This window comes from Phocoena sinus, chromosome 20, assembly GCF_008692025.1.
Source record: "Phocoena sinus isolate mPhoSin1 chromosome 20, mPhoSin1.pri, whole genome shotgun sequence".
NCBI lineage: Eukaryota > Metazoa > Chordata > Mammalia > Artiodactyla > Phocoenidae > Phocoena > Phocoena sinus.
Window position 1 is genome coordinate 36,547,185 of NC_045782.1, and position 12,905 is coordinate 36,560,089.

A 12,905-nucleotide genomic window follows, 5' to 3' on the forward strand; every position below is an offset into this window, starting at 1 on the left:
AATTTATTGTTGTCTTTATAGTTCTCTGCATTGCTTCAGTTCTTTAAAAGAAGCATGTATCATTTTACAAATGCAATTCAGTATGTGTATAAGGAGAGAGAGAAACAGCTAGAGAATAATAATAATGACAATGATGATAGTTTACACTCTGAGTGCTTACTGTTTATCTGGCACTGTTCTAAACCCTTTACACGTACTAGGGTAAAATATATGAAATTGCCAATATTTGGCCGTTTTTGACCTACAAAAAGAGCAATTTCACGTAGTCCTATTTACATTTACTCCTTTAATCCTTGAACAACCCTAAGATGAAGATGGAGGATCCAAAGCTGCTAGAAATGCAAAGAGAAATCAAGTGTCATCCTTCTCCTCAGACCCACCCGCCCCGATCCAGCCCCCATCCTCTGGTCTTGCCCTCACACCCTGCTCTACAGGTCAGGGTATCCCAAGACACCTTAAGAAGTGGCATCAGCCATTAACCTGAGCACCAAAGGCAGGACACGTAGAATTGCTCTAACTCAGTTTATCCCCTGAGTGAAGTCACTTCTAGTTTCTAGGAGGTACATGGTCTTCGGAACTTCAAGTTCTGTTCTAGAGCAGAGAGAACAGCTTTGGTGCACTTGCAGTTCCCGGTAGAGTCCCCGCCCATGTCCCCCACCCAGGCACTAAAGCAGGACACACTTGACAGTTTCGTGTTTATTTTCAGAAAGTGATGAAGACAAAAGCAATATATCCTGACACCACTCTCTGTACAATAAATAGCCTCCCCCGTTCCCAAAAAATAAAAAAGAAAAATGCACCCTCACACCCCCCTCAAGACCTTGCTTCCTGAGTTGTGCACAATTCCCCCCCTTTCCAGCCCCTTCCTTGGGACCCCACTGCCTCTAAGAGGGTGCGGCCCAAGCCAGCTGCCCAAAGTCATTGGGTCCTCTCCCCTGACTGTGGCTGGCTGGCTGTTATAAAATTCATGTGTCTTTATTTCCAGATCAGGGATTAACACACACACACACAAATGTTGAAAGTTACTCTGCAGAGGAAGAGATCTGAGTCTCCAGTCTGGTTGTCCCACCTAATCCTGACCCCCCCACTCCCACCCCTACACCCCGCAGAAGGGAGGAAGCTCCTTTGTGTCCCAGACCTTCCATTGTCTGTTTTCTGTTCTCCAGCTGGGAACCCACAACCAGAAGCAGCACCAGGTTGATGAGTGTAGTTGGGACAGAGGAAGGGGCAGAGAACACTCCTCGCCGGTTTCATTGTGGGCCAGGAGGCAGCAAGTGAACCCCAGAATCCTTCTTGACCCCCCTCTTCCTCAACCAGCTACAGAAGGAGATGGGACAGAGGGAGCTGGGGACGGCTCAGTCTTGGGTCTGTGGTCTACGTTAGTTGGTGTCACCAACCTGATGACACTCTTTCTGCTCCTTTCACCATGTCAACTGCTCAATTGGGAAAATAGTTATAAAACTGGCCTTCGGTTTCCTTATCAAAAGGAGAAGGGGCCCCCGCAGGGGAGGAGCTATCGCCACTAGAAGGATAGGGGGACACACGCCTCCTCTTAGAGTCTCCTTCACCCAGTCCTGAGTCGCTGGACTCTGGCCGGATGGGCGTGATCTCAGTCCACAAGGACGGGGAGCCCGGGTCTTCCGGCCCCCGCCCCTCTGAGGCTCCAGGGCCAGGTTCCATGGGCAGAGTTCGCGTGGAGCGGAACCAGCTGGTTGGGCCCATCTTGGGAGGGTACTGGGGGGTCACAGGCCAGCCAGCTCCAGGTGCCAGGACCTCCTGGCTTCGGTAGTAGGACATAGTGGACCCAGAGGCGGAGGGCAGGAATGAAGGCTTCATGCTGACAGCTCGAAACTCGGCCTCGTAGCTGTGGTCCCGAGGGGCCCCCAGCCAGTAAGGCTGGGGAACCACATCCTTGGCCTGGCTGGGAAGGTTGGGGTAGAAACAGCTGGGAACGGGGTACTGGCCAGGGAGCAGAGGAGAGTAGTGGTCTCCCCCAAGCAACTGACAGTTGGGTCCAGGTGGGGAGAGGACACTGGTGTCAACAGATGCATACATGCTAAAAAACAAACAGGAAGCAAAAGACAGGGGTCACGAACGGAACTGGTCACTTAGGAGCCTGCCTGTCTCATGTCCTTCCCCAGACCCTCTTTCCTGACTTGCCTGCCACCCTCCAGTACCCAGCCCACACTTCCCCACCGCAGAGGCAGAGAGGGGACGTGCTGAGCACTTGTCTGGTCTCAGAGGGACAAGAGGAGGCCTCTGCAAACATGAGATGAACCCAGTGGCACTTACGACTCAAAGTTCTCCCGGAATCCTTTGGCAAAAGGGTTATTATCAATTTTCAGCTGAGTAATCTAGAGAGAAGTGAAACAGAGTCACCTGAGTCCTGAGTCTGAGGCCGGGGAACTTCCAAAATCGCTCCCAGGAAGACTGGGGGCTCCACTCTACCCCTCGTCGTCCCCCCGCCCTGCCACAGGCTCAGCCCACCCTCGCCCAGGGAGCCCTCACCTCGGCGTTCTGGTAGGCGGTCACGGCGATGAACTGGGTTTCTTGGAAAGTAAAGATGTGTGTGTTGGAAGCGTTGCAGGCCGCCTCTGGCTCTCCATCACTGACCTCGACAATGTGCAGCCGGGGCTGGTACTTATGGAGGGACTGGAGCACTATCATCTGAGGGAGGGTAGGACGGCTGTGAGGGTGGGAGGAGGGAGTTCAAAGGAACCCTCTCCCGGCCCCACCATCTATGGCCAGCCCTATGGCCAAGCTAGAAAGGACCCTGAGGTCATCGTGCCCATTCCTCTGCCCTGCCACCACATAACTTCTCCCAGGCTTCCAGCCCCAGTCCCTAGCCTCTTCAGGGCACTAATTCTATTCTCTTGCCCCTTTACCTATCCCCAGATGTCCATTGTGACCAAGGTATTAGCACAAACAGGGCTTTTCAGGGATAAGGGCACTTTTAATAGAATTGCTCAACTCAAAGAAACTTTGCATCCGTTCCCTGGGACCACCGGTACCAACTCTATACCCAATATGGTACACGAGTGATGGCAGCCCAGGATTCGGTGAAGAAACCCCCTGGCTGGTTTGGTCCATGTTGGCCCAAATGGGACGCCTGTCTGCCCTGAGATTCAGCTTCCTCCCAAGGTGGGTGGAAAAGAACCAGAGTCAGAGAGGGAGAAAAGTCGCTCTTCCAGAATAGAAGCAGCCTGCAGGACCCGCTGCGACCTCGGGGACAGGGAGGGGTGCGGGGCTATCCCACGGGGAGGAGTCCCACCTGGGTCACATTGCTGGAGGCCCCTTTGTTGTTCGTGAGCTTTAGTTTCCCAAATGAAACTTCCTGGCGCATCCAGTGGGCTCCAGTGTTGGGAGAATCTGGGTGGACGTACAGGCGGTTCCCTGTGGACAGTTAATCTCTTTGGCATGCAGCCCTTGGTACCAGACCCCTGGTGATGTGGGGCTTCTTTGCCTGTTCTGAGGGGAATGGCAAGAAGGATGCAGGGGGAGGACAGACGGGGCAGGACAGGGGGAGCTGTGGGCAGAGGACTGAGCCGAAGACAGGCTAGAGCAAAGTAGAAGAGATGACAAACAGAACGGAAGTGAGAAGTGGGAGGGGATGGGGTTGGGTGGAGTGGGGTGGGGTGGGATGGGAAGGGAGGGATGGAAAAGAGAATGAAATCCTAGGAGTCAGGGCTAGGGGCTTGGGGGTTCCTCTTGGATCCACCAGGGGGCGCCCAGTATTAGACAAAAAGCATGCCCCCCAGTTCCCAAGGAGGCGCATACCTGGCATGTTGCCCCCAGCCTTTCCACACGGCACCCACTTGCCGCTCTGATACCGCCAGTGATGCTGGTCCACCAAGACCACGTCCACAAATATCCGGTAATGGCTGGTGGGCTCCAGCCCAGCCACAGTAAACGACAGGAATGGGAACATCCGCCTGGGGAGAACAGAGAGACCCATCAATACCCATCAGCCCCCAGCCCCCCGGACAGCCACGCCCTGCGCAAAGGCTGTCCGTCGCTGGTGTGCTGGAGCTGGTTCCCAGCCCTCACCAGAGCCAGCTGGAGAAGTCCAGGAAGTCTGCCAGCCAGTTGTTAAACAGTCACGATTAAAAATTAAATCACATAAATTTACAATTAAATATATTACATTACAAGCCAAGGTAATAAATACTCAAAAAAATCACTTCTCAGTTCTTTTTACTACAGTTTACTATTACCTCTGCTCTCGAGATTGTTTACATCTATTGTACCTGTCCGGTGGAGATACCAGATTATGTGCACTACCACACGTGTCTTCCCAACTCCGCGTTCAGTGATATCACATGGGCAGCTTACGAGCAGCCATTATAGGGGTATTTACCATGGAAATCAGCAAACACTATGAATCGGGACTTTTAAAAATGTTTTTCTTTCAGAGGGTCAGTTGCTAGACATTAGCTGCAAGCCTTAGCATGCTCCCTAGAGGGGGAGCAAAGCCCCAAGCCAGCCGCACACAAGCAGTTCCTAGTAGGTCCTCATCTCTCAGTTCCCTGAACCCTGGTCTGGCCTTGGTCTGCCATCCATCCTCTCCATCATGGCTCTCACGGTGCTAACACGCACCTAGCTCCAGAGCACCCATCCACAGGCTCTCCCTGCCCCATCCTTCTGGGCCTGATGTCCGTAGCACAGCCTGCTCCAGGGTCTTCAGAGAAGTAACCGAAGTCCTAGCTGGAGCTTCCCATCCACCTGGAAGAGGGACTCTATTGAGCACAGTCCTCATGTTCAAAGTCCTGGTTCCCAGGAAACGTGGAGGAAGTTGGAATTGGGATGCTGTGCTATCGTGCTGAGCAACAGATTCAGAGGAGGAAGCACTACCTCACCACCATCGTCGCCAGCACCTCCACAACCAACACCACCGCCACTACTGCCATCACTACAACCAGCACCTCCACCATCACCACCATCGTCGCCAGCACCTCCACCGTCGCCACCACCACTGCAACAGATTCAGAGGAGGAAGCACTACCTCACCACCATCATCGCCAGCACCTCCACCGTCGCCACCACCACTACAACAGATTCAGAGGAGGAAGCACTACCTCACCACCATCGTCGCCAGCACCTCCACCGTCGCCACCACCGCTACCCCCACCCCCTCACCACCACTGCAACCACCACCAGCCCATCACCACCATCGTGTCCAGCACCTCCACCGTCGCCACCACCGCCACAACCAGCACCTCCACCGTCGCCACCATTGCTACAGCCAACACCTCCACCGTCACCACCACCGCTACAACCAGCACCTCCACCATTGCCACCACCGCTACAACCAGCACCTCCACCATCACCACCACCACTACAACCAGCACCTCCACCATCACCACCATTGCTACAACCAGCACCTCCACCATCACCACCACCGCTACAACCAGCACCTCCACCATCACCACCACCACTACAACCAGCACCTCCACCATCACCACCACCGCTACAACCAGCACCTCCACCATCACCACCATCGCTACAACCAGCACCACCATCACCACCACCACTACAACCAGCACCTCCACCATCACCACCATCGCTACAACAGATTCAGAGGAAGAAGCACTACCTTACCACCATCGTGTCCAGCACCTCCACCGTCGCCACCACCGCCACAACCAGCACCTCCACCATCACTACCCCCCCAACCACCACAACCACCACCTCCACCATCACCACCACCACTACAACCAACACCACTGCCACTACTGCCATCAGTACAACCAGCACCTCCACCATCACCACCACCGCTACAACCAGCACCTCCACCATCACCACCACCACTACAACCAGCACCTCCACCATCACCACCACCACTACAACCAGCACGTCCACTATCACCACCACCACTACAACCAGCACCTCCACCATCACCACCATCGCTACAACCAACACCTCCGCCATCACTACCCCCAACACCACATCACTACAATCAACACCTCCACCTTCACCACCATCGCTACAACCAACACCTCCGCCATCACTACCCCCCCAACCACCACAACCACCACTCTCCCCATCACCACCATCACTACAACCAGCACCTCCACCATCACCACCACCACTACAACCAGCATCTCCACCATCACCACCACCACTACAACCAGCACCTCCACCATCACCACCACCACTACAACCAACACCTCCACCATCACTACCCCCTCACCACCACTGCAACCACCACCAGCCCATCACCACCATCACTACAACCAGCGCATCTATGGCTTAGTCTTTCTCTTCTAACCCAAGCAGGAAGAGCAGAGTTTCTAAGCTGGCAGAGTCAAATCCTCATCAGAATTACTTTTCATTCCCACACACTTCTACCTTCCCCTACAAGAAGCCCTGCAGGTTGGGAAGAAAGGCATTGGTTCATGAGTGAGGAAACCTGGGGGAAGGAGAGTTCTAGGGGCCTAGGAGCACTTTTTTTTTTTTTTTTTTTTTTCCGGTACGCAGGCCTCTCACTGTTGTGGCCTCTCCTGTTGCGGAGCACAGGCTCCGGACGCGCAGGCTCAGCGGCCATGGCTCACGGGCCCAGCCGCTCCACGGCATGTGGGATCTTCCCGGACCGGGGCACGAACCCATGTCCCCTGCATCAGCAGGCAGACTCTCAACCACTGCACCACCAGGGAAGCCCCCTTAGGAGCACTTTTGGGTGGATTCTAGTCCCCAGAGGGTCCCAGATCAATATCGCTAATAACCTTGGAAAGATCTCCCGGGAGGGTACTGTCACATTCCTGTTTTCCCCAGACTCTCCTGGGCTGAGAAAAAGAGACTTAGTGGCCCTATGGCCTTGGATAAGTTAATTCCCAAGCCAAACCTCACTTTCTTCACCCGTAAATGGAGATAATAACTCCTGTCCATCTTTCCTCTGAGAGCTGTTAAGGAGTTTGAAGGATGTGAAACTCAGCTCACCGTCTCTCCCATCCCACCCCCATCCCACCTTCTCCCAGGCCCAGAACTATCAAAGCCCTCTGGCCTGGCTGAAGAGCCCCAAGCAAGAGTCCAGAGTTCCGGTCTGAGGCCCTCGGTCCCAGGAGCTCGGTATGCCAGTCAACTGGAGGAGTCAAAGGTTAGGGATGAGACTGAGCAGTCTAGGGTGGGAGAACACTTTCAACCCATTTCTACCACCAGCTCATTCTACAACAGTGGTCAGGTCATTCACGTGTCCTATATTGTAACCAGTTCCTATCTAAACATGTAGTAACAGAGAGAAGGGAACGTTATTAATTCAAGTGCCACTACTTATGCAGCAGCCAGTTCACTGAACCAGTCCTTTGAGATATAAAATGTTATTTCCAATTTATACTTGAAGAAAATGACGCTCAGAGAGGTTTGGTGATGACTCCACGGTGGGAGAGCAGAAATGGGGTCTCCTGATGGCAGAGCGCATGCTACCGTCTCCATCACCCCATCCTGCTCATCGCTGGTAGAGTGAAAGGCAGGAGACACAGGAAGACTGTGGGGAAGAGGGAGAGGAGAAGGGAGGTCTCAACTTCACCCTAAAAGTCTAGAATCACCACCAGCTGGGATCCCAAAATAGCCTCTGATTTACACGACACTTTGCTGGGAAGGAACCAGGAGTGAAGATGGGTCTGGTGCCAGAATGAGCCCCTAGGAAAGACCGCTCAGCACTCACTCAGCCCTCAGAGGACAGGGTTCAAGACCCCAAGCTCCTCTGCTGCTTCTAAGGACCATCCAGTTTGAAATGATTCACAAAGTCATCATATCCCGTCCCCATCCTGTACGCCTCTGACAGTGCTCCAATTCACCATCGTTAAGTACAAATTAAAACATGGTTTTTATCAGTCATGTTGGCAAAATGTTTCAAAATTGACAGTATCTAATCCTGATGAACCTGCGGGATAATGGGTCCTCTCGGCCACTATTAGTGGGGGTGTAAAGCGGTACCACCTTTGAGGAGGGTGTTCTGGCAATGCCTTGTACCGATCCAAACTCAAAAAGCTCTCAGGCATCAAGGGATCGCCTCTTCCCACCGACCTCGGACCCACTGAATAGATAGACAGCCACCAGCAAATGGCGGAAGAGAAAGCAAAGCCATTTTCACCTGCTCCAGAAGAAATAAAGCCAGTCAGCCCAAATTAAAGCAGGCTTAAAGCTAAAAAAAATAAAATTAAATTTAAAAAAATCTAAAAAGTTCTTGGAGTTGGAACGTAGAGAAGAGAAAACCAAAAGGGCTGAGGCCGGTGGTCGAGGATGGTATGGGACTGAAATTGATACACAAATGCAAACTGAGCTACTTAAGGACAGTTATGTTGATCATAATAATCAACTAATTACACCCAGAAAAGTGGGGATTGCCGGCAATTACTGCACACCCACACGCCCACACACGAGACAGCCGCCTCTCTCTTCCTCTACTGAGAAAGTCTACCATCGACTGACATACACCGGCCACCTTGGGCGCAGCACACAGACTGCCTCCCAGAAACGACACGAGGCCGGGCAACATGAGTGGGTCTGTCGGGCCATGAACCTCCACAAACACACAAACTTGAACTCTCAGCCTTCCAGCTGGCCAGTCCATCTTCTTGTCCTCCGTTTCCCCTCCCAGCCCCATCTGAGCTGCCTGGATCAGTCTCTGGGCCCTGGAATCACCCCCTGCTCCCCAACCCATGCTTGCCCATGGAGGAGGGTATCACTGTGTGCACACTGAGGAATGGGTCTAGGGTGGGTGGGAGAGGGAGGATCTGGGAGGGAGTGAGTCAGCCCAAGGCGAAAGGCTACGGGGCTGTGGGTGGGCCTGGGCTGGAAGGATTTTTCAAAAAGGAAGAAAGCCGTGGGTGATGTGGTGGTGACTGGGGGGTCACTGGAAATCATGGAAGGACAGGCCAGCCCACCAAAGCAGGAGGACAGAATGGGAGCTCTTCTCTGAGCCCAAGTCTTCCTTTTCAGAAGCCAGTAGCAGAAGGAAATGGCCGCCGACTTCCCAGATCACTGGAGCCCAAGCTCACAGTCAGGGGTGCTGAATCGGGGGCGGTGTGTCCTCCGTCCTCTCCACCCCGCCATGGGGCCCCCAAGGCCTGATCCAAGAGGAGGCCTCAGAGGAAGTAGTGAGGGGCCACTGCCCCCTTCCAACGGCCCCACAGCCCGCAGTGTCCGAAGCAGTCCGTTAGGATGGATCGAAAGTGTGAGGATTGTAAAACATGCACGCGCGCGCACACACAAAACAATCAGGGAAATCTGACGATATTTAAGAGTTTCTTTTCAGGTTTGCTAATGGCATTGTGTTTATTTTTAAAAAGCCATTTTTAGAGGTGCACGGAGAACTACTTAAGGGTAAAGTAATACAGTGTCTAGGATTTACTGACTCATTACTTACACTATCGCTAATATAGTTTCAGACCACAAGTTAAGTGAGCGAGGATAAAGCAGAAACAAGATTGGACCAGTATTGACAGCTATTGAAGCTGGATAATGGGTAGATGGAGATCCATTACATGTTTCTCTTCACTTTTGTATATATTGGAATTTTTCATAATAAAGGAAATTAAGTGTGTGGATCTAAAAGAGAGAAAACAAAACTTGTCCAGAGAGGATTATTCAGCAGGAAAATAAAGGAAAGAAGGAGGCTGTAGGCGTAAAGGAGGCAACCAGTACAGAAACACGCATCCGCCTAAGACCCTCAGCTAGCCCTTCACCCCCAGAACCCTGAGGTTCTGCTGAAGTTCCATCTACCTCATCCCTCAAGACTGGAGGGGCTGGGGCCTGGCTGCAAGGCTGTGGGGAGACCCCCACCAGGCCCCAGGGTGGGAAGGCTTCCTGACCACTCAACAGGGTTCAGGCCTGAGCCTGAGTTCAGGTCTGCCGTGTAACCCAGTGTAAGCCACCAGCTCCCCTGGGCCTCAGTGCCCTCAGCTGTAAATGGGGAGGCCGCTTGGCCTACCTAGCACACAGTGAAATAATGGAAGTGAAAGCACTCTGAATGCATCAAGGCCTTCGGACAGTGTGGGTGGCTGTTTTTACTCCTGGTCGTGGGGCACCAGAGAAAGAAACCCAGGCACGTAACTTCTGCATGCTGGTGCCAGTTCTGCCAGTGATGAATGTTCTGTGTAACCTCAGAAAAGTCTCTTACTGTCTCTGGGTCCATTTCCCTCTCTGTCCTGGGAGAAGATGGGACAGGATCTTCTGGGTCTCCTCCAATTCAGACAACATAGCCTAGAAGCCTAGGCTATGCCTGGGTGCACCCAGACAGGGGCTAGGGCTGGGGGAGCAGAGAGCAATTATCAGAAGGCCTAGAAGATGAAGGCCGTGGCGCGAAAGAAAATGCCAACTTTCTCGGGTTCATCCCCGAGAAAGAGGGACAGTTCAGCAACTTGAAGCCAGTTGTGGTTGGTGGACAGGTCCCTCAATCCCAAGCCACCCCATAGGAATCATCCATCCAGCAATGCCCAGATTGAATGCCAACCCTCAGGCCCAGCATGGCCTCTCCCTTCTCCCTCCCCAAGCCCAACCCTTGGTAGCTGCTCTTCAACACCTCCCAGGTCCACTGATGACATAGCCCCTCCACACAGAGGCCCTCACTGGTCCCCTGCCCATATGGGCCCCCACCGGGAAGGGTGGGTGCATACTCACACACCAGACACAGGCAGGGCCCACTCAGAGTGTTGCTTACTAAACAAATACCATACAAGTTGCAAGTTTCTCTTTCTTTCCCCTCGTAGGAGACTCTCTCCGGAAGCAGCACCCTTGGCCCCAAACCCTACCCCGCACGCACGGAGCTCAGGGGACCCTGAACCATGGAGCCATGGGTTCCCCAGGATGGACTGGTGAGTATCTGGATAAGGGTGGGGCAGGCTTTCAGGGACAAGCCTTGAAGAGTACAGGGTGTGGGACTGGCTGCCAGCTGGGACCCATGGGTTAGCTTCACCTGCTCAGGCCCATGGACATCTGTGCCCTCGGGGAAGGGACTGTGTCTGGAAGGAATCTATGCCCCCTCCCACTTTACCACCACCCCCCTCCCAACACATGCGCACACCAGACATATGATCTCAAAGTACTACCGGAAAGGAAACTTGGCGACCACTTCTCCATGTCACCAAATCCCAGTTTTACCACACACACACCCCCTCCCCCAGAGTTGACCTGTACATAACAGCAGCAAGGGGGCTGGGAGAGGTGGGCACAAGGGGCCCCGGGATGAGGGCCGGATTGCTGTCCACCCACTGTAAGACTCTGCCTTCCGCTCCGTTTCCCCACACACAGGGGCTAAGAGGCGCCCTGCTCTGTCAGACCCACAGCACACACTCCCCCTGCGCCCTCCGCGCCTCCCACCAGGTAGGGACTGCACCCCAATACTGGGTGAAACCAGAGGCACCCTCCCCCTAAACCAGGACGACGGCTCACTGCGCCCCTCTCCTCCATCTCCCTTTTGAGTTGTGCCTGTTGGTCCTGAGAGTAAACAACCCCCAGAACTTTCCTGTCCGAAACTCAACTCCTCTTTCCTCCCAAAGCCTGAGCCAAAACTGTGAGGGACACAGAGACACTAGCACAGTCTAGACAGAAAAAAAAAAAAAAAAAAAAGAAAAGCGCGTCCCTGTCCGGGCCGGCGGGACCGAGGAGGCTCCCACAGCTCGGCGCTCCCGGCGCGCGCCTCACTTACCGCCCCTGCTTGGTGATGATCATCTCTGTCTGGTGCTGATTAAACTTGGACCACAACAGGTGGTTGTTGAGCGCGACTCTCAGCTTCCCGGATACCTCCAGCCCCGCCGGCAGCGCACAGTCCTCGCGCGGCCCCGGGTAGAGTGTGGCGCGCGGGTCCGGGGCGGTGTAGGCATCCCCCGGCTGGTAGCCCTCGGCGCCCGGCGTCGGCGGGAAGGGCTCGCCCGCCCCGGGGAAGCCGGTGGCCTGGTGTCGGGGCGGGTAGGCGTAGGCTCCGAGGAAGCGGCCCGGCGGGGCAGGCACCAGGGCGCCCCCGGCGTAGGGCGCCCCCAGGCTGGCGCCCACGCGACGGTCGGCCGCGTCCTGCGCGCCCGGCTCCGGGTAGAAGTAGCGGTTCTGCGAGTCGGCGCCTGGCGCCCGGACCTCGTCGCTCGCCGGCATCGGGTCGGTGCCCGTCAGCATGTCTCGGCAGCTTGGCTCCAAGATGCCCATCCGGGGCGGGCTGGCACCTTCCCGCGGCCGTCGAGGACCGGCCCTTCTCCGCGCGGGGGCGGGCGCGGGGGGTCGGCTGGGCGGAGGCTGGCGGGGTTGGGCGGGGGCGGGGGCCCCACCGGAGCCCGGGCTCGGACGCCTGGGTCCTGCGCCCGCGTTTGGCGGGCGCGCGGCAACTCCCGGGCTCCGTCTTCAGCGGGTCGCTGTCACTAGCGTCGCGGCGCCTTTGCTGTGGCTTTATGAAGCTCTCTGGGGCCTCCCACCCCCACCCCCACCCCCACCCCCACCCCCACACCTCGGCCCCGCCCCGCCTCACCCCGCCCCTCGTGGCTAATACTCGGCAAATTCTACGCGGTTGGTGAGGACTGCAGGGCCCCCAACCGTGTAGACCAGCGAGTCCCCGCGCGCTTTGTAGTTCGCATACTTTGCCTTCTGAGAGCGTCAACCCCTCCACCTGAAATGCAGACTGTTTCTCTTCTCTGGACCCTCTGGAAATTCCACCCATTCTTGAAGGCTCAGCTCAAAGGCCCCCTCCTACGGGAAGCCTTCGGTGATGGCCCAGATGGGCTTACTCGCAGGCTCCGAGCCGCTTCGCCCGTGGGCATGTGACGGATGTTCACTGATGCTCACTCTGTGCCCAGGCTCCGTGCTGAGTGGCCTTGTGTGAAGTGTTTGCATTCTTTCTCTTTGCCAGAGACCCAAGTGGACTGTGTCCGATGCATCTTGTTCCTTCAGCCCCAGGGCAGACCTGGGACCTGGTGGGCAGCAAG

At 55.1% G+C, this 12,905-nt stretch overlaps 1 protein-coding gene across 1 annotated transcript; it reads right to left on the minus strand.

The window, feature by feature from the left end:
* Positions 1-685: 685 nt before the first annotated feature.
* Positions 686-12,214, minus strand: TBX21 (T-box transcription factor 21). Its single transcript, XM_032618112.1, has 6 exons — positions 11,645-12,214; positions 3,778-3,932; positions 3,272-3,393; positions 2,509-2,667; positions 2,293-2,354; positions 686-2,056 (listed from the first exon to the last, which is right to left on the minus strand). The coding sequence occupies exons 1-6, from the start codon at positions 12,133-12,135 to the stop codon at positions 1,438-1,440; spliced, it is 1,608 nt and encodes a 535-aa protein (XP_032474003.1). The 5' UTR covers positions 12,136-12,214; the 3' UTR covers positions 686-1,437.
* Positions 12,215-12,905: the final 691 nt, after the last annotated feature.